The sequence below is a fragment of the Eupeodes corollae genome, chromosome 2 (genome assembly GCF_945859685.1).
Source record: "Eupeodes corollae chromosome 2, idEupCoro1.1, whole genome shotgun sequence".
NCBI lineage: Eukaryota > Metazoa > Arthropoda > Insecta > Diptera > Syrphidae > Eupeodes > Eupeodes corollae.
The window spans coordinates 141,556,320-141,578,842 of record NC_079148.1 but is presented as its reverse complement, the minus strand read 5'-3'; the positions used below and the strand labels follow the sequence as shown (position 1 = coordinate 141,578,842).

Sequence of the window (22,523 nt, the reverse complement as noted above, 5' to 3'; positions counted from 1 at the left end):
CCGATTTGTCAAATTAAAAATTTTGACATTTCTCGACGTTTCAAGGTCCCTAGAGTCAAAATAAAAGATTTTAGAAAGATGTCTGTACGTTAGTACGTCCGTACGACCGTAAGCTCGCGACATTTTTCGTTGTCCATAGCTCAAGAACAGGGGAGATATCGACTTCAAATAAATTTTGTTATATAGATAAAAAGGCAAAAAGGGCTCTCAAGAAATTAGAGTGAGTGGTTTTTTACCATAGCAGTTTGAATAAACTGCACGACTTTGTCGCATGATCTTGCTCCTGTATGCAAAGAGTTTAAAAGATTTAAGATAAAAAAAAAACATCCGTTAAATAAGTTTGTCTTTAAAGATAAAAATGCCATTTGATTTTTCAAAAAACGTGTGATTCATCCCAAGACACAACTCATCCTAGGACGGACAACTTATCCCGAAATTAAAATTTTTTGTAAACATACTTATCGAAAACAGTTGTTTGTGTATTCAACTAGTTCGTTCAAAGATTTTTTCTTTGGATAGCTTTATTTTAATTTCATATTAGAAGAACCAGGATGGAAACTAAATTATCTGCAGATAAGAAAGAGAAAGAACATGTATGTATGTTTAAATTATAAAGCGATCGCCTATAGAGAATAGTTCATTGGCGTGCTCAGCTTTATACAGATAGATAGATAAAGACATGTTTATGATGACAATGAAGTAATGTTTGTAGGTAGAAGGTACTTTATTTGCTACAATCAATCACATTCCTTCTTTAATACAATTTTTCAGCTTAAACATGGAGTTATTACGTTCAGTTTATTTTTTTTGTTAAATTTTAAAAGAAATAAGCATACGAACAAGTACAAGAAATTGCTATTCATGTGTTGTTTAGAGTCAGGCTCTTATGCGTTTTGGTTTTTAGTTACGAAGTTACACGTAAGCAATAGTTGTAGAGGTGGTACGTAACACATATACAGGTATAATGTGTATAATGTGTATACATACGTTGAAAAAGTGATTCTAATAGAAAATAAATATACTCTTTCTGGCCCGTTTCTTTAACTTGTACTAAGTACTACATTTAACACAGCTAAAGTAACTTTAAAAAAAAACACAATTTTAAGATTCAAAATTTTACCCGAAAAACAAGTTTGTCTTCAAAAATTTCAATTCCATTTTATAAATCAAAAAACTCTTGATTTAATTTTTTTTTTGAAAATCGTTAGAGCGTTTTTTTTTTCAATTAATTTTAATATACAAAATTTTTCAACTGTTGTTTAGCGATTTTAAATATGCGCTCTACATTTGAATTTCGTAAAAAATGTTGACCGGTTTTAAGACATAGAATTTCGAAAAAAAAAAATAAAAAAATGTCCTTTTGATAATCAAATATTGTTAACGCAATATAATATTCATAAGTTGCGGAGAAAATTAAAAACAAAATAACGGTTATATGAGCTGTAATTTTCCTGAGCAATACAAAAATATATTTTTCGTGTTAAAAGAAGCCACGTTAAAAAACAAAATTTTAGATCAAATTTAAAACAAATTATCGGTTTGTTTCTGAGAATATTCAAATTTTCGTTTTTTGACCAACAGAATTTTATTGGGCCATTGTTAGTTTTGATCTTAGAAATAAAATGAAAAAAAACGCCTAACGCGAATCTGCTGAAAACCTTAACTTTCAAGTTTAAACTTCATCGACCCAATGGCTTAGGCTGTAGGAGCGTGGACTGACATACAAAACAGACCGGACTGAATCGCGGGACCCACTTTTCTCTACCATCGTACGTGCACGAATGCGAAACTTTCCATATAGTTCTTATACGTCACAATTAAAAATATAGCCCGTCCAAAACCATAACGCCAAAATCCTAAAATGTAATATGGCAAAGTACAAAAAGTTAAAAAAGCGAAGTTGTAACATTTAAATAAATTTTAAATAAAAGAACGCCCAACAAAAAAGCTGAATTTGAGTTTTATGACATAGGGCTTTGTGACATTTATTTTGGGCACTACACCGGTAATGGTTTTATTAGTTATTTATGTATGTCTTATTACCCAATGATATATATTTAATATAAAAAAATTAAAAAAGAAAATCGTCGTAACAAGTTTAACTAAGAAAACGTCATAAAGCCCAAATAAAATGTCATGTCACCCAAGCCAACTTTCAGTGTCGTAACGCCCGAATTTAGAAAAGTCACAACGCAACAAAAATATTTTGATTGGCTGCGGGCTCTAATACGCTTATAAACTTGGTCTCACTATAGGATTTAGGGTAGTTGCAAAGTTTTGTGCATGAAGAGTTTCTTTGGATTTAAAGAATTTGGATTAAAGGAAACTTTGCATACACGCAACCTTTCAGCTACCCCAAATCCTATAGTGAGCTAAAGAATGGGGGGTTGTACGGATCAGCTTAGCCCCACACATATTTTACAGTTTATCCGCATTGTGAGCAAACTTCACTTTGAAAATTGGCCTTATTTCGATTTCTTTAAGTAAAATAAAGCCAAACATATTTGTTAAGCTTTCTTGACGTTCCGAGTTTTTGGGCATTTTTTTGTTTAATATTTGCGTTTTGGCGATACAATTTAAAACTTCACATGTCGTAGTGCTCAAAACAAACAAAAATTTGGTTAGAATGTCCAAATGGTGAAACACATGACATCTTTTGGGTGATATGTAAAATATTATTTTGGGCCTTTTTGTGCAATTTTCGGGAGGTAGAGCCAATTTAGGCAATTTTACACAATATTTTGGCTTTATTTTATTCTACAAAAAGACCAAACGTATATTTTTATCATACTTACCAAAAAAAGTTTAACAGCCTAAGGGTTCGGTATTATTGCCCAAATTGAAAAACAACAACAACAAAATTTTAATATATGTAATTGTTTTGAGAGTTATGACATTTTTAATTAGACCAATATGGTTTTGGGCGAAAAGATCTATTGCTGTTATTTATGTTGAGATTGAAAATAAATCATGATATATTATTCATATTAAAATATAAAATATGAAACACTTTGTCTGCGTTTATTTGAATATTCAAAGGTTTTTTTTTAATTTTATGGTTGTATATTTTAGCCAACTTCCATTGTTTAGAATAAAAAATTCCCAATAGGTAAACCAAGTACAGTGGTTAGAATACGCGGGAGCTTTTCCGAATGGAACAACCATTTTGATATAGCATTCATCCATAGGCGCTCGCACATACTTTTCCAAAATGTTCGAAAAAACATTCTTAGAATATTTTCTACTAGGGAGGGGAAAGAGAGTTAGAGGCGAAACCTATTGAAAAAAAGCTTCCCTAAGAAGTGCTGGTAGAAAAAAGTCCACACAAAGAGCATATGTCATAGTTGATTTTTAAATCAGACTGAAAATATAAAGTCAAATTTGACAAATGTAGCCATAGAAAAATATCTGGTATTTAATTAAGATAAAACCTTTATTTTAGACTTCAGCTAAGAGTTGCTTGAGGTAATCTTTGATGTCATCGAATTATTCGGTCAGTACAATTCTTGGGCTGACGAAGTAATTGTATTAATTTTTTACCCAACGTTACAATCCATCAAATGCAAGCCTTTCATTAGAAGTTTTTTATAATGTATAAACCAGGCTTCGATAGATTACCAAGCCTTTTAGTGTCGGGAGCGAATCATGTGCAATGAGTCAATAATCACAACGCTATATTCCGAATTTGACAAACAAAACAAATATCAACGGTTTGCTTAAAAGTGACTTATGATTCCCTGCTCTAATTTAATCTACAAACTTAAAAACAAAATCCAACATTTTGGTTCTCATAATTAGACAGAATAAATAAATAAAGCAAACAAATAAACTAAATATCAAAAAAAAAGTAAGTATACGCTCAAGTGCACTATTTTTATATAATTGCTTTAGGGGATCGGATTATGAAGAAATGTCTTTCACAGTAAGAATATATTATGAAACCTTTCAAATAGCAACATCACAAAATTTGAACTTTTATCATAACATTCTCAAAGTAAGAGATTTAAATACCAAAATGGTCATAAGTGTTACAAAGGAACTTAAAATTGTTATACAATTTAATCTTTCATATAAAGCAAATTATTTAAAATAATAATCACTTTAAATATCCTGTTTACATTTAAAACAAACAAAACTCAAATGAACTTTTCATATAATTACAAGTGTCCCACAAAAATACTTCACTCAATAAAATAACTTTGAAAATTTAATTCTCTTTTGTGAAAACATTTCTCATAAAAATAAAATAGACCAAACAAAAAAAACTTCAAAATATTAACTCAAAAACATAATTTTAATCTAACGATCCCACATTTTCCAAAAACTCAACCAGAATTAGAACACAAAGTTATATACATATATTTTATTTATATGTTTATACATTTTTTTTTCTAGACCACTACCTCTCTCGGTTCATTTCCATTTATACAACCTCTAGGAATTCAGTACTAAGCACAAAGTAGAAGAAAGAAAGAAAAAAAAGTAAATAAATAAACTTAAACAAAAATTCCATTAAATCCCTAAATAAGAAAGGAGAAGAAGATGACTGAGGAACATAACCGAACCCCAACCCAAAACCACCCAACCACCCCCATAGGAATAAAATAACATAGATACGGATATGATGAAAGGAAAATACCGCCACAGAAAGGAGGTTGAGAAGGGAAGTGAAAACTTTCATGCATATCCTTTCTACATAGTGACCCAACATCTCCATCTCCATGTTCTAGCCCTGTACGCTAGGTACGTAGCTTTAAAACCAAACCTGATGTGATGGTCCCTATAGAAAAGGATAATCCTTAAGAACACACAAGGTGGAGGTGGTTTAACATTTTTATCTAACGTATATTTTCCTACGAGTCTAACCAAATTCATTTGTGCCTTTTTTACTAAAAGCTACATCCATTGCGATAGAAAGATATAGAAATAGAAATACATATATACAAGTGGCAAATAGTGGCTTGTAAAAGGTTGTGATTTAAAAACCATCTACACACCAGAATCTCATGACACGCAAATGAACAAAACCTTGGTTTTAGGGTAGGGTGGTGGTGGAGGTAAACCTAGGCCACGTCAAAGTAGAAAACAGACGTGTTTTCTATGTAAATTGAGTTTCGTCCTTTTTGCAGTCAACTTATACCTCAAAAGGCGTCTTATATATATGTACGTATCCTGCCTTTCAAAATATATCGGGGGCTTATCGGGGTAATACACAATCAACATTATCATTAGCCATGTTATTCGGTCTAGGTTAGGTGTGATGGTATAGTGTGGTAAACTGGAGGGTTTGAGATTGGTTTTGTTTTTTGCTAAGTTTTAGAAAAATAAGATTCGTTGCAATGTTATTAAGTTTTATCGAAGAAGTCTTAAAGGGGAGGTTTTTTTTTTTCGTTGCTGTTTTGTTTTGTTTGAAAAGCTCTTAAGTTCATGAACTATCGATAAAATTTTCAGATAAACTTTATACAATCGGATTTTGGTAAAAATACATAAAATAATTTAATAACTTTCTCATCCCTAAAAAAAAGTTGGGAAATAAAAGAAGAAACCTTTTTAAAAAGATGAGCTCAATGAACGATTGCTAACTAGGTTGCTGTTCCACTTTCGTTTTCTCTTCATTTTCAAAAAACAGGAAATTTGATTTTCAATTCGAAGGCAGAGAGTGATTTGAACTCCCCCAGCAGAGTTAACCAAAGCCTTTTGGGGGAATGTATCGTCTATAGTGGCTTTTTTCCTGATTTGGAAGTACGAATGAGACTCAAGTTAATGAAAATTAAATTAGAAAGTGTAAATTGAAATACATGGTCTATTTTGAGCAGGATGTTTCTTTCATTGTTTTTTTATCTTTCACTTTTGCTCATAAAAAGAGGACGACAGATAATAATGGTCTTTTGGAAATCCTTAAAAAAATAAAACAAATATATATATATTTGGTGGAGATTAAAGGATTCCCTCCTATTTTCGAGTGTATCATAAAATTTATGTGACTTGAAACTGTGGATTATTCTTTTTATTTTATTGTTGTTGGAATATTTGGTAGGAGATTGTCTTAGGCACACGTGCATTTAAAAATGATTTAAAACCTATTAAGACATTTTAATGGAACTTCATTGCTTTTTTTCTGAAAAAGGATTTAATCTTGGTGGCGGAGAGGAGTGGGAAGTGGATTCTGTACATAAGTTATGGTGGAGATTATCTTATTGTTTTTCTTTTTTTTCTGTTTTTGATGTTTTTTTTAATAAATAAATAAAGCGCCTTTTTTTTATTTTGCTAAAGTGAAATATGTAACAAGGCGATACAAAAGGTGATTTATTTGGTAAGATAAGAAAAGAAAAAAAGAAGAAAAGCAAACAAAATGAGAAATAAAATAAAAATTAAATTAAAGGACTAGAGAAAGAAGGTTCGTTATTTTTTTTGGAAAATAAGAGATGAATGATTGTTGTTTAGGAAGTGACTTAAAAAGGGTTAAGAATCAACAAAAATAAATAATTAAGAGTAAAATATTATCTTAGTAAATTTTAGATTTGTTTAGGTAAAGAAGAAGGAAAAGTTATAAAGAGTTTATTTTAGGTGGACATTTAAGAATATTCTAAATTAAGGAACAAAAATTATGTCAGTTTTTTAGTGGTTTTTAAAGAGGTGTATTTTGTATTTGGTAAATCTTTAAGCGTTTTCAAATTCAAAGTTCTTCTTTCAAATAACAAAAAAGATACAAATTCAATTAAAACGACGATTCATTAGGGTCTTTTAATCAGTGATATCAGACAAGTTTCGGATGCCAATTTTAATGAAGAACACTTTTTTTTTCTTTGATCACAAATATCTCAGCAAAAATCACTGAGCTAATAAAATTAGAAATTTAAATCACCTACTTTTGACGAAGACAAGCAAAACAGATAGTCCAGTAACTATATACATCATACTATGCGCTAAATACGGAAGTTATGATGTTGGCCTAATTAATAATCCAAATTTCGACATCTTTTTTTTCAATATAATTAATTGTATTTTGTTTATATTGTTGAATTGTTATTGATATTTTTGTTATTAAAAATTTGCATTTGTTACGTATTTGCTATGTTTCTATTTTAAAAAAATAAATATTTCAATTATCATAAAATCGGATGAAACTAACTCAACTGCGCTAAAATTGACGTTCCTAAGAACACTAACGTTTTTCACGGATTTGTCGATTTTTTACTGCGTTACCAAAAACCTGGATTATTTTTAAGACCGACGTCATAAACAACTAGAAAAGTTACTGCAAGAAAAGATTTTGCTTTGATAGAAGTTATATTACAAAAATGTAGCAGTTGTTTTTCAATCTAATCTTTGGGTTTGTATGTTGACTCACTATTTTTGAAAAATTAACTCTTTTGCCTAACAGGAGGGATAAAACACCCATTAATTTTTGTTTTGACTTAATCTTTCTTTAATCACAGTTAAGGTACACCTTATGATAAATTTTTTATTTTTGCTATTTTAGTTTTCATCAACGATTTTTTGTATTCTGAAAACCGTAACATCTAACAACTCAATTTTACGCTCAAATTGTAATTAAATTGTTTGCCTTGAAATCATATTCAAATGACAAAGTTACTAAACTAAAACGTAAATGTATTTAAGACCCACACTGATAACATTCCATCCCTTCTGTTGATTTGTCATGTTTAAAAGTTTGTAGGTGTTCGTGTTGGGTTAAAATGTTTTCAGTTGAATTATTCTTGAGAATTTTAAAATTACCAACAATATTTTTCATTTCAAGAAATAGTTTAGTTTGAAAATCTAGTTTTGTTTAATAGATTTTTAGTCGAATACAAATTTTTATAAATTTCAGTAGCATTTCTTAAAGTTTTACAAATCGGATGAATAAAATTATTTTGAGATATATCAAGAACCGAACATCAATTTTTACCAAACTTGCGTACTATTTTTTGTAGATTTTATTTTTTTATGAAAAAACGGACTATTGGATTTTTATTAAAAAAAAAACACTGAATATCGAAAACAATATTTTCTGTGAAATAAAAAAAAACTTAAGACTGTTTCAATTTTATTTGCCCAACACTTAATAATATTAGTATTATTGTAAAAAAAAAGGAAAAGAAGACACAAGAATACGATTTTTAAAGACTGCGAAATTATAAATGTATAATTTATGCCGAACTGTCAAACAAGAGTGGCGAAGAGTCGAACACGGCAAAAATTGCAACAAGCAGCAAATCAAGTGCTGCCACTACGACTAGCTCAGCGATGGGTGAGTTCAATGCACAATTAATCGAATGGTCGATTGATTAAGTTGCTTACGATTTTGATATCACTTCATATCAAAAAATTTAAATTCGAATCAAATTAATTTTTTTTTGAAATAGAGCAAAGGAAATTGGAAACCTTTACTTATAGGAACAAAAGAAAAAAAAAAACAATCACCAAAAAAAAGAAATACAATAGGAATAATTTGATCACAATCAAATGTTTATTTTTAAGGTGCCTGAGAAACTTTACTTCGCAGTATGAAAACTCAGGATCTTTTCAATAATTATAAAGATTGCAACGATGGTAAAATAAAAATTGGACGATGGACCGTTAAAGTCTCTATTCCCACAAAAGAAGTTGGGACTCGCAAAGAAAATATTCACAATCAATTTTTACTTATTTTGTTCCTTCAGCTACAAATTCCGAACCACTCCTTACTTCCTTCTTTTTATTAAATTTTTTTTTCTTCTAACTTTTTTTTTTTTAAATTAGTTAACTTTTTTTCACTAAACTTATCTTTTCTTTTTTTTGTCTTCTATGTTTCTCAACCCTTGATCCTCTCACTTCGACTACTCGAAAAGAATTGACTTCCAGATTCTTTGATTTGTAAAGTCTCTTCTTTCCTAACTCCCGCGTTTTCTGCTTTCAGCCAATGTGGAGTGGCGGATCTCAATCACTTTATCAACAGCCAATCGGAGATTGGCTTGTTGAACTCAACTTGTGATGAGATTCTCGCAATCCCGCTTACTCGCTCTTCTCTCACAGCTAAATGCAAGTCATCCTGGAATTCGCCGCCCGCTGGATTCACTTCTAGGTCACGACGATTCTTCTTTTCAAAACTTTCCGATCAATTCTTAAAAAAAAAGAAGGAACAATGATTTTACTTTCGGGGTTTGTAACTAAACTTGAAATAGGGTTCATCTTGAACTAAGTTATTTGAAACTTAAAAGTCCATACGTCCATAAACATAGTTTAAGGTAAACTAATTCAAGTTACAATTTAATAATTTATGCAAATATAAGTAAAATATGATTTTATACAAATTATTAACTTTTATATCATTGAAATTTTAGGTTGGGCCATTAGGCCATTACTTAATGCAACTTTTCTGCACCCATTCACCAGACCTACCATCTGGTTTCGTTTCACTTTCATGGAAACCATCCCATCGACCAATAAAAATAGAAAAAATAGTTTTCGCCACTACACTGAATGAGAGAACCGATAGTTGGCAAACCACGGTCGTCCCACTTTGACGCAGTAAAGTGACAGTGCTAAAAAAGTGTGTTTTTGTTTTGGAAATAAAATTTCCGCAACAAGACAATATTTGTAATTTTTGAAAAGCTATTTAATTCTAAAGTAAATTTTTACTAAATTTGAATATTTTTTTAGGTTTTATTTTTTTGGAAAAAAACGGTTTGCATCAAATTTTACCGAATTTTTACAACATTATTTTTAAAAAGATAAAAGTAGGTAAATGCCAATATCCCAAAGTTTTGAAAAGATATTTGATTCGAAAATCAATTTTTACCAATTTGTATTAATTTTTTTTTAGTTTTTTATTTTTTGTAAAAATAAACAGTCAATTCGATTTTTCTCAACATTTTTGCGATTGTTGGAAACAGTTTTTCTTATAAAATAAAATTAGTTTGAAGCCATAATTTCAAGTTTTTGAAAAGATATTTGAGTCGAAATTCAATTTTTACCAACTTTAAGTAATGTTTTTTTTTAAGTTTTTATTTTTATAAAAAAAAGTGTCAATTTGATTTTTCTCAAACCAGATGTTAAAAACTTTTTTTTTTCACTGTACAAAATTGTTTTGAAGATAAAGTCTTTCTTCGTAAAATTTTCGAGGTGACACATTTTTTTTTTAAGTTTTTTTATTTATAAAAAAAAAACCATTAATTGGATTTTTTTTCCAAAAACGGACTGGTTTTGTATCTCGTTACAATATATTGTATAAAATGTAATTCAAGTCTCTAGCGTCATTGGCTCGTGAAATATATAGGGTTAACCAAAATGTTCACCTGCCATGGTAAAAAAACCACCCACGAAATTTTCTTGAGATCCCTTTCTGCACCTTTCTGCATTATTATCTTTGTAACAAAATTTCTTTGAAGTCGATACCTTTTCTGGTTCTTGATATATGAATGACGAAAAAACATCGGGAACGTACAGTCGTACGTAGACACGCACGCACAGACATCTTTCTAAAAATCTTTTATTTTTACTAACGGGACCTTGAAACGTCGAGAAATGACAAATGACAAATTTCGAATTTTTGGTTATTGAACAAAACATGTGTATGGGGACTACTTTTATTTTTAGTTTTAAATAAAAATGAAAAATTCCTGTCGAATCAAATTTTAATTTCAAAGTTTGAACTCAATCGTCCGAAAAGTTTGAGCTGTAGGGCAAGGAAAGACAGACAGATAGACAGATGGAATGGGGGACCCACATTTTCAACTTCTCTACCATCGTAATGCCATGACTAATACAATACTTGCTATAAGCATATATGTAGTTTCTTTTTGTAGTAAGTAAAAACGGTCTACAGGTTTTCAAAAATAATTATAAATTAAAGAATTTTTGAAAAATTTAATGGCATTTCCAATTTTTGGAGGGTTTTTCCTGTACTTTTAGACGTTTTTATTTATTTATTATTTGTAGTTAAAATGGTATTTCAGGTATAGGTGGATGGAGGTCTACGTGCCGTTTTAAGTAATCATAATGGCTGCATCGCGCATTTGTCGTAGAGGAATATATCCGTATTTTTTAGAAAAAAATGGGCAAAAAGTTACATTTAATGCGGATCGCTACTGTCAAATGATTGAGACCTTCCTCCAATCAAACTTAAATCAGTTTACTAGGAACCACAAAGAAGTCTGGTTCAAACAAGTTGGAGCCACAGCACACACTTCACGGCGATCACTTTAAAAAAATGGCAAATATTTTTTCCGGACCTGTATTTTTAAATTTTAAAATGTATGCAATATTGTTAAACAGGCACAGGAGCAGCTTCATGCGAACACATCGTGCAATTTACTTAAAAGCTTAATTGTAATCTGAAGAACTCCAAAACAAATGTGTTCCAGCTTTTTTCTGACCTGATAATCAAGATGTTAAATCAATTAAAAAACGACTTTAATTAATGTTGATAAAAACACTGTCAATTGAATTTTTTGAATATTTTGTACAAAACAGTATAAATTTGAGGTGAATATTTTTCTTTGTTCTCATGATATTTTAGCCAGAAATTAATGTTTAGCCAATATTAGTAGGATCTAAACAAAAAAATTGTTTTCTTTTCTTAAAATTGTTCTTAAAGTCAAAAAGATTATTTTTCCTGGTATAAAATTATGCCAGAATATTCAGGCAGTGGACATTATTTCAGTTCAACTATCAGTTAATTTTTTTTATTTCAAATAATTATTAAAATAAAATAGTTATTAAAATAAAAAGAATGACATACATTTTCAGTTTAAAAAAAACACCCTTTGGTTTTTAAATGTCTGCACAACTTGATGATCTGCTATTAGGAATCCATATCTTTCTTGAGTTATGGCCGACTATAGATCGTAGAGACATCTCTCTTAAACCATGGATTTAGATAAGCGAGGACTTCAACGGTAAAACATGTCAACATTTTATTTTGAAAACTTAAACCGATTACAATAACTTAATTTTGGAATTTAATAAAAGCTTTTGAATACGCAAGTATATTTTTAAATAACTTACAATTTTTAATCACCGTAAAAGTTTTCAAATATTATAAAATGGTTAAGACATCAACCGTGAATTGGTCCATTTACAAGAACTCGTAATTTTTCAATGTAGAACAACGTTATTATGGAATATAAAATTTGGGGTCAAAACTCTTTCATAAAAAACTACGAGAAAATAAAATGTTTGACGAATATTTTTATTTGAAGAATCTACGCAGTTTTAAGATTAAAATCAACCAAAATTTTGCAGTCTCTTTTTGTAATCATTTGGAATCAAAAATGTCATCTTACATAATATTCATGTGAATGTTCAAACTGATCCGGTAAAGCATTTTTTGTATCAAATTAACTTAAGTAACGTATTTAGCTGTTTCTAAACATTTTTTAATTATCACCATAACTAATACAAGAACGACAATTTTCCAACATTATTAACAGTCTTATTGTAATAGTATCATATTCATACGTTCTTTGATAAACATTTAAATTTTCAATCAATTTAGTCAAATTTGATTCGGTTAAACCTTTAATTTAACTCAAGTAAATTTAAGTAAATCGTCTACATTCCAGAATCAGAATTGCACAGAAAATTAAAACGAATTGAAAACAAACCAAGTCATCTCCTATCACTCAAAAATATCTTCAAAAACATTATTGAAAAATGTAATATAATACCAAATCTAATTTAACTATATAAAACTAAATTGTGTCTATAGTTTTTATAGTTTCCCTAACACGAAGCCTTATTCAATAAAAGCTTAAAGAAGAAAATAAAGATTTATTACAGTTTAAATTTAAAGACCTACTAAAAACAATATAACCACTCTAAAACTATCAAAGAACAAAAACAAAAAAAAAAGAATAAAACTACGAAGTAAGTACCTACTTCTTGGAACGTTTTTTTGAAACTATACCTAACCTACTATCTTTTACCAACAGCTAACACTTTACGGGACAACATTTATGTAACTTAACCCTTAAGAAAAACAGCTGTTGAGTCCATTTTTTCCGAAATGGTTATAGCTTAGGATGCTTGATACTTGATGATGGGTATTATTTTTTCAAATGCACTATAATATGAAAACAATTTCTATCCCTTAACTATTTTAGAAACCTATAGTTTTATGATACAACAATATACCCGTAGTACAGTATGGTAGTCGTTCGTTGTTCGTTGTACGTTGTTCGTCTTTCCTTCAATATGTGTTATAATAAAGACACTATATGCCATTTCAACTACATACTCGTACTCGTTCTTTTCTTAAGTGAAATCCTTTTTTTTGTAATAAGAATTCTCCTTGAAAAGTCGTTTACATGTCTTAACAATCCGGAAATTACCTTTTTGTCAATATCTAGAAGAGAAAATAAGAAAAGAAAACAAAAGAAGAAAAAAATAATTCAGGACGAAAAGAATGTGAATCTTGAGCTTTCCATTGAAAGGATATTGCCTTAAGGAGAGAACAACAACGAACAACAAAAAAGAAAAAAACTGTTTGCGTTGAAGAAAGTTTTATCCCTGCCTGTAACTCCGCATGAGTCAAGCCAAAGATGGTTAAACTTTAATGTTATAGAAAATATATAATCTTACATAACTATACATATTAATATGTAAAACACAGACATTTTACATATATTTGGGTAAACTGTTTGAGGAGGTAAGAATTTTGTTTATGGAAAGATTAAATAATATAATAACATTTTGTAAGACACTTCGTACTTGTTTGTACTACAGTAAAAAAGTCTTATAAGTGATTTTGTGAGATTCTTGTTTTTAATACGTAAAAATTGTTTGTAATGAAAAATCTGCACGATTTGCAATATAAGCAACTGTCAAAGTTAAATTCAGACAAATTAATTCTATAGCCGTGTTTTATTGGTGCAAAAAATAGCTAGCAAGATACTAACATGATAAAAATATTAACAAAATATTGCCACGAAGGCTACAGAACTTTAAAATTCTAAATTGCAGTTAGTGCTAATTAGAAACTTTGAAAATATTTTGTGTTATGAAAGTTGCCTTATTAAGTTCAGGGAAATTATTCTCAGGGAACTAAATTCACTATGCCACTGACTATTTACTCACTTGAAATTCAAAGAAATCTTTGGATGTGAAACAAATTCTCATCTTAAATCATTAAAATATAAAACAGGAATGCAAGAGTATTGATTTATTATTATTTTATTAAAAGACTAATTTTATGTAAGCGTTGTATACGCAGTTTTTTGACCAGTGGCAAGTTTCTGTACAGCTCGTATAACTCCTGAATTAATTTTCTCCACCAGATGTCACTTTGCCTGTCGACACAAACCGGGCCATAGATCGTACGCAGAACCTTTTGCAGAATTAACAGCAGTGCCCATATAAACAAATTCGTTTAACACCTTGAAGTTGTACCTGTCAATTATCACATTTTGACCAAGTCTACGGTGTGAATCGACTCTATTTGATGACAGTAGATACTTCGTTTTGTCCTCGTTAATGTCAAGACCCATTTTCTTCGCCTCAGACTCGACATTAGAGAAAGCAGCCGTCACTGCTCGTTTGGTTCTTCCCATTATGTCGATGTCATCTGCATATCTAAGATATTGTGTGGATTTTTGAAAGATGGTGCCACTTGAATTGGCGTTGGTGTTGCGCACCACTCTTTCAAGAACAATATTGAAGCAGCTACATGACAGCGCATCGCGTTGACGAAATCTTCTGGTGGTTTCGAAGGTTTCAGTCGAGTCTCTTCCAATTTTGACACAGCAACGAGCATTTTTCAGCGTCATCCTGATAAGTCCTAGCAGTTTGGCAGGGATACCAAAACTTAACATGGCACGGTATAGTTCTATCCTACCTACACTGTCATAAGCTGCTCTAAAATCGATAAAAAGATGGTGTGTTTCGATGTTTTTTTCTTGGGTCTTTTCCAGGATTTGGCCTAGAGTGGACTTTTGTTCGATGGTAGATTTTAAAGGCCTGAAGCCACACTGGTAGGGGCAAATTAGTTCGTCAGTAAATGGCTTCAGGCGTTCACATAATACGCTGGACAAGATCTTGTACGCGATGTTTAAAAGGCTAATGTCTCTTTTCTTGGCGCATAGAAGGCGGTCGCCTTTTTTATGAATCGGGCAGATGGTGCTTAGGTTCAACTTGTCAGGCATGCTTTCTCACGACCAAATTTTAGTTACTAGCTGGTGCATGCTCCTTACCAGATCTGCTCCAGCGTACTTAAAAAACTCCGCCTGCAGACCGTCATCACCGACCGCTTTGTTCGACTTCAGCCTGGTGATGGCTAGTTTGATCTCACTCTGGTCGGGTGGAACTCTAGATCGTGAACCAAATGGATTTGACGTGGCTGCTCGCTGGCGGAATCGTTTACTTCAACGCCATTAAGCAGCTGGTTGAAATGATCGCTCCAGATTTTTAGCATCGACTGCGTTTCTACTACCGTATTCCCCTCCTTATTTTTGCAAGCTCCAGGGTGGCTAGAAAGAAAGGAACCATGTTAAGAAAAAAAAATTATAGACAAATTAATCAAAATCTATCGGTTCTTTTTTGAGAAACTTCGATTTTTAGCAATTTGTACCGCCCTTAAAACGTTTACTTTCAAGTTGGAACTCAATCGATCCAATGATTTGGACTGTCCGGGCGCGGACAGACAGACAGAAGGACGGAATTGACTGACCCACTTTTTTCGACTTCTCTACTATGATTAAAACTTCGAGTTCCTATATGTTGCAAGTAAAAAATTAATAGTGCAAAGTATAAACCCAACATTCCTTAATGACGCACCTATGGGCTTGAGTGACAATTGAGATGATCGATTAATTTTTTAGGACATCTAACTGGTTAGTACCCTGGCTAGCCACTTACCAATAAAACACAATTTATGGTTAAAAATAATGCAACGTTTTACGCTATCCCAGCTAGTGAAAGTTTATTAATACGTATAACAGAATTTCGGCTCTGCTGTGAATTTAGTCGTGAAGTCTCCCAACGTTAAAGAGTTTAGAAATGAATGCATTTTTATGCCTGGAGGCCGAGAAGAAGACACTTTTTTTGATTATTTTTTTGTTCATAAATACTACAAATTTAATCAAGATTATAGAAATGTCAAACGAATACGTCACTTCTTACACAAATTTTTTGACAGACGATTTATTTCAATGGTTGTGCAGTATTTCTATCATAATTCCTTTTTTTCGGGGTCCAATAAATTGTATATGCAAACATTTTTAAATTTATGTAGAATTTTTGGAAAGATGAAAACATACTCACTTAAAAATGGTCAAATTCTGTATTTCTAGGATTATTGTTAAAAAAATGTTTTCCAACATGTATTTCAATGCAATTGGTTGAAAACTTCCTGAGTTATGAGTCTCTCAAAAGCAATGCCTTTAATACTAAAATTTGAAAATCGAAGCCCATATGAACAAAATTGTAGGATGGTCTTAAATATTAACAACTAATACTGCTTAAAGAAAACAATGTGTGTTTAAGCTTAGAGCATTGACAAAAACATCCACATCTCTTATGAATTGAGCATAGCAAGCTTATTTGGCGTAGGGATTTATATAATATTTTATGGTATTTTTAAAGATGTTGCTCACAGGTTTATAGTTCCTGTTTTCCAAATATTAATAAAAACACATTGTTATTTTTTCCTTACGTGTCCTTTTTTTATTTTCAAAATTTATTGAAAACCAATGTACTCCAAATTTGATTAAAATGTTTAGCTAAGATAAGTATAAGCAAAATTGTTAAATAATCTGCTTACCGTACAAGTAGTCCCAATCTTTCGCTTTCCTTAAATTATTTAGAAGATTTAATTTAGACCATTTTAAGTCTGCATATTTGGAAAATAACAAAATATACAAACAGGTCTGCGAGGCTTAAAAGTTCAATTACACACTTAATTTAGCAACCAGCTTAGAAAGGTGTAAGGATTCAAAGAATTTTTGATAAGGGAGTTGAGTGGAATCAATCGTATGTCTTCTCAAGTGTATTACAAGCTGAAGGTCTGGCATCCCATTTCCGATCCTTATTGACATGTCAAGATGACTTGGACTCATTTTATTACGCTTGCACAGACACAGTCGATAATTTGCGTGATTTTGTAATAGTCCTTGTTGAACTGGAACTTTCTCTTTTTAACATGAAAAACAATTAGTCTACAGGATTTGATGGCATTCCCGTTGAATTTCTGAAAAACTCATCTTTAGAATAAAAGCAATATCTTCTTTCTTTTTACAACAACTTTTACAATTCCGTTTGCATTCTTACGAGCTTTAATAAAGCTGTTATATTTTCAATTTTTAAGAAAGGTGATGCTTGCTTACCTGAGCATTACAGAGTTATTTCAATATTAAATTCCATTAGAAAAGTATTTGGTAGAATCCTATACAAAAGACTTATCAATTCGGTAGAATCAAACAATCGCTTAAGTATGTGTCAAGCTGGTTTTCGTGAGGGCTTTTCAAAGGTTGACCAAAGAAAAAGAAGATGTTTGCTTGCTTTAGCTACTTAAAAGCTGTTTTTAATACCGTCAATCAACAAGCTCTCATTTTCAAAACGGCCTCACTTGGTATATCTAGAAAATTTCTTAATATCAACTAAAATTTGTATGGAAAACTTATGCTACAGTTTGGGATGAGGCCGAGGTTTCAAATTGGTTTCAAACAACTGCAGGTGTTCCCCAAGGATGTATCCTCAGCCTAATCTTGTTTACCCTCTACATTGATGATATTTCAGATAATTTACCCGGTGGAGTTTGTTTTTCGGATATTCTTATAAAAGTACTTCTTTACGCGGATGACTTGGTTATGCTAGCGGATAACCCATCTTCTCTCCAGCTACAAATCAATAAGTGCCCAAACGTACTGCAATATCTGGGACCTTAAAATAAACTCAGAGAAAACAAAGATAATGGTATTTGAGGCACGGAGTTGTAGAAGGTTGAGAGAAGAAAGGTGATTCCTTAATAACCAACCTATTGAAACAGTACAGGAATTCAAATATCTATTAGTCTTCATGTCTGCTAACGGTAGCTTCAATAATCATGTTCAGTGTAAGAGTAAAGAAGCTCAAGTAGCGGTCAACATTATGTGGCCAACTTTCTTCTCAAACAAAAACATAGAGTTAGGATCTTAATACCGAGTTGAAATATTGTACTTGAATTATATTCCGCATAGGTTAGATCGACATGAGTGTGACGATATTTACCATTTCATAGCTCTTTGTCTGATACTAAAGAAATTCAAAGGCTCTTTTTTAACATAGTGTCTTCTCTAGAGAACAAATATTTGGTGTAATAAACGGATCCGTTGGGTGGACAAATCTCTTCATGTTCTGTGACCATTCTTTAAATTACCGAAGAAGCTTTTCAACCTTTTAATTATTTTTTTAAATTCTGTTTTCCTATATCTGGGGTAAACATCGTTAAGTCTCTTAGCGAGAAGATGCTTACGCGGTTAAGAGAAAATCACATCATCTCTATTAATTCGTTGGCAACAATTATTTATTTGATACCAAATTGTCAGCCAACTTCTGGCTTAAAATTGTGAAAATGTTTAAGACATGCTAACAACACTGTAACACATCTTAAATATAATCTAATTGTTATATAATTTCAGAAATTGTCGGGTCTGAAAATATTGTCAGAAAACTTACAGTGTCTCATCAAAGTCGAGGTGATAAGTAGGATAATGTTTTATTTACATTTAATGCCAATTTACCATTACATCTTAGTCACCATTTAGAAAAATTCTCTTTATTCCTTAAACAATTGTTTTTTAAATCACTTTGAAAGTAATATAAAATCCCTTAGATGCTAAAATTTAAGTCTTTAAAATTCTCTAATTTTGTGAAACAACAAGTTTGAAGTTGTTTACTATCATTGATCCATTCTTGTGAACACTATTTAAGGATTCACAAGGATAAACTCTCAACTGGCCATAACAAAAGTGAAAAACCACAATTTTCCTATCTACACTAGCATCAATCTCTATGTTGCTCGTAACTATTCCCAGTATATCCAACTTAAGGCAAAACCATTATTCAATTACATGTCAACCTGTGGTTTAAAGCCAATTTACAGCTAAATTATCGTGTCCTCAATCCAAATCTTTTAGAGATAAAAAACAAAGCAATATGAAAATTTATTCACAATAATTTACATATTATTGTGAAACATTACTCTCATTGGTACCTTTACCTTAGCTAACTTTTAAAATCCTGTATTTTTTTCCTTTCTTTTCATTGGTTCACCTTTCCGGCTTGGTTACTCTGGAACTATCTTCAACAACTAAAACAACAAAAAAAAAAATAATAGCGAACTGCACAGTTGGAAGCATCACCTATTCACATGGACAGACATTCAAATTGGATTGTAAAACACAATGTGTCTGCGAGGTAAGATTTATGCACCCAATTCCACACAATGGACAAAGTCAGCGCGAGAGTCATCCTGAATCCTTATATATTTTTTGTTTTATATTCTCATACTAACTAAAGTCATCCTTATACATCACTACTCCCACTACTCCTAACTCCATCTTAAACTTTTCCATATTGCTCTATCAGATTCAGACGAGATACCAGGAGAAGAGCTAGAGAAGAGATCCTTTCCTGCATATGGCAAGTCATGTGATATCCTCCGAAATTGTTCTCTTCCGCGTGAAGGAATCATTCCTCTTCCAAGTCCTCAAATAACAATCCTCTCCCTCCTTGATGTCTGATGCCTGATGTCGCCCGCCCCGAGTCCTGATGCAACAATGAATTGACTTAACATTTTGAATTTTATCCTCCTTTTCCTGTGATGTGTTATGCCTTGTGGATCCCCTAAAGATACACCCTATATAGAAAACAACGTCTGTCTCCATCTCCATATTCACAGGACTTGAATTCCTCCATATTTTCTATTTCTCATTGAGAGCACGATGATGCTTGTGCCATCAGTTTTCTAGGAAACTATAGAAATGTCCTTTTTATTGCATCCTTTTGTTCCTTATTTTGTTCCTTTTTACTGTATAATATTTGTTGCTTTCATATTCCTTTCTATCTATTTGAGGGTGTTTATTTTTTACAGAATGGACGACATGCTTGCTCGTCGCTATGTCCAAAGGAGCAACTGCCAGCGCCGGAGGACACAATTTCATGCAGATCACCACGTCTTGTCGAAGTGCCTGGCCATTGTTGTAAAATGTGGCTCTGCGAGAATCCAACAGCTGATGGTAAGAGAAAGTATTTTTTTTTTCAATTTTTTAACTTCTTCGTCTGTTTTGTATCTGGTAGAGAAAATATCCTGAGTCCTTACAAAAAGAATAGGAAGGGGGTGCTGAAATTTTGAATGCATGCTCGCTTGGCAAAATGGTCTGCTTTTATACGCCAGATGGCGCTTCTCTTGTACCTATGTTATAGCTCTTGTACGGTACGTGGGTTTTAAAATCCTGAGATGGGCAAAGTAGGAGGGAGGTTGTTGGACCAGGATAACATGATGCAATATTCCTGGAAACACTACCAACCGAGCACAGTCTGTATTTTATGATTTAAAACATACATGTTAGAGCTTTTGGTGTAGTATTAACATAACCTCAACGTCATATTTTGTTGAATGAGATTTAAATAATTCCTGGAAGAAATATCCAACAGATTTTGTTCAGAGAACTCGTATAAGCGGTATGTTTTAAAGGTGTACCTTTGGTCTTCTATAGGTTATGTATGATATGTTCTATTTCTGATATGATGGTGCACATAAAAAATTATGATTTAATTTTAGGTGAAAGAAGCAAAATTGTAATTTTGTAAATTGGAGTTTTAGGTTAAATTTAAATTTTGTGAGTAGGTATATGTTTTTGTTGTGCAGAAGACCGGAATTGATAGATAAATATTTTTAGACATTGTTACGAAGGGTAATCGTAATTTATTTAAGGGGTCACATAGGAACCTTTATTAGGAATTTAAGTAAGTTTAAGTCTATTAGAACGATGAATGTCCAGAAGAAGTGGAAATAGTTACTTAGGTAACTACACTTGATACTAATCAATTCCAGGACCTTAACTTTAGCACTTCAATAACTTTAATCCTATGAAAAGTCATGTTTTTTGGACAAAATTGATTTGTATGCAAAAATATTTTCTTAGGGCTTAGTTAAAGCTATCATTGGTTTTCATCATTGAATCCTATCATTGGAATTTTTTCGACAGGTCGGTTATAGCGATTATTCAAATTTCAATCATTGAATATAATATTAAAAAACTGAATGGCTGGAACAAATAGAAAACGGAATGCTTTCAAAGGCATTTTGTTCCGAATTAAAATGTGATTCATTGAACACGATTTTGTAAAAGTAAAAATTAAAAAGAGGCTGGGATGCGACCCACACTGATAACTTCCCATCCCGTCTATCGATTAGTCTTCCTTAAAAGTCTGTCTATATGTACTCGTATCAATTTTTACCAAATTTGCGTAATTTTTTATGAAAAAACGGACTGTTTGATTTTTATATAAAAATTACTGAATATCGAAAAAAATATTTTCTGTGAAATAAAATAAGTTCCAAGCCAATATTTTTAAGTTTTGAAAAGCTATTTGAGTCGAAAGTAAATTTTTACGAAGGTTTAGTATTGTTTTTTTTAGAGTTTTATTTTTTGTAAAAAAACTGTCAATTCGATTTTTTAAAAATTTTACCAAATGTTGAAAACAATATTTCTTATGAGATAAAATAAGCTTGAAGCCTAACTTTCAAGTTTTTGAAAAGATATTTGAATCGATATTCAATTTTTACGAACTTTGAGTAATGTTTTTTTCAGATTTTTACCTTTTTTTTAAACTGCTATGGTAAAAAAAAACACCCACGCAATTTTCTTGAGAGCCCTTTGTGCATATTTCTGCCTTATTATCTGTATAACAAAATTTATTTGAAGTCGATATCTCTTCTGGTTCTTGAGCTATGGACGACGAAAAAAACGTCGCGGACGTACGGACGTACAAACGTACGTACACACGCACGCCCAGACATCTTTCTAAAAATCTTTAATTTCGACTCTAGGGACCTTGAAACGTCGAGAAATGTCGAAATTTTCAATTTGATCGGACCCATTACAATAACTTCCTATGGGAAGTTAATAAAAGTGAAATTTCTGGGTAAAATAAATAATTTTGTTAGTATGAAATTATGTGGCGTTGAGAACTAGGGCCTAGTATCTTACAACTCTCAACCATTAATGTGCGGGAGTAGTGTTATCAATAATGGAGGGGACTAACAGGCTTAAGCCGAATCCAAACGGCTAATTTGAGAAAGCACTTTTCATGCCAAGAACTGCTCTTGGAGAATAAGTCAATTCCTCGCAAGAGGCACTGCCCCTGAAAAACAACTTTTGGTTCAAAGGCCTAAGCCATCATGCTATCATATAAGGTCTATTGTTAAGCTTTTTCTCAAATCTGGAACTATTGAAATTTAAAATGGAGGCTTTCCTTTTGATTAATCCAGACGATCAATGTAACCGACAAAATTCCTTACACTGATTCGTGTAATTTTTCGAATGCTTTGAACGAAGGAT

The 22,523-nt window shown here is 31.5% G+C and overlaps 1 protein-coding gene across 2 annotated transcripts in view; it reads left to right on the top strand.

The window, feature by feature from the left end:
- Window positions 1-22,523, top strand: part of LOC129944615 (CCN family member 4) — a 178,409-nt gene that overhangs the window by 131,976 nt on the left and 23,910 nt on the right. For both annotated transcript variants that reach the window (XM_056054162.1, XM_056054161.1), the window contains exons 4-5: window positions 19,295-19,374; window positions 20,051-20,195. In XM_056054162.1, the coding sequence (XP_055910137.1) occupies window positions 19,295-19,374; window positions 20,051-20,195 (225 nt within the window). The remainder of the gene's footprint in view (window positions 1-19,294; window positions 19,375-20,050; window positions 20,196-22,523) is intronic.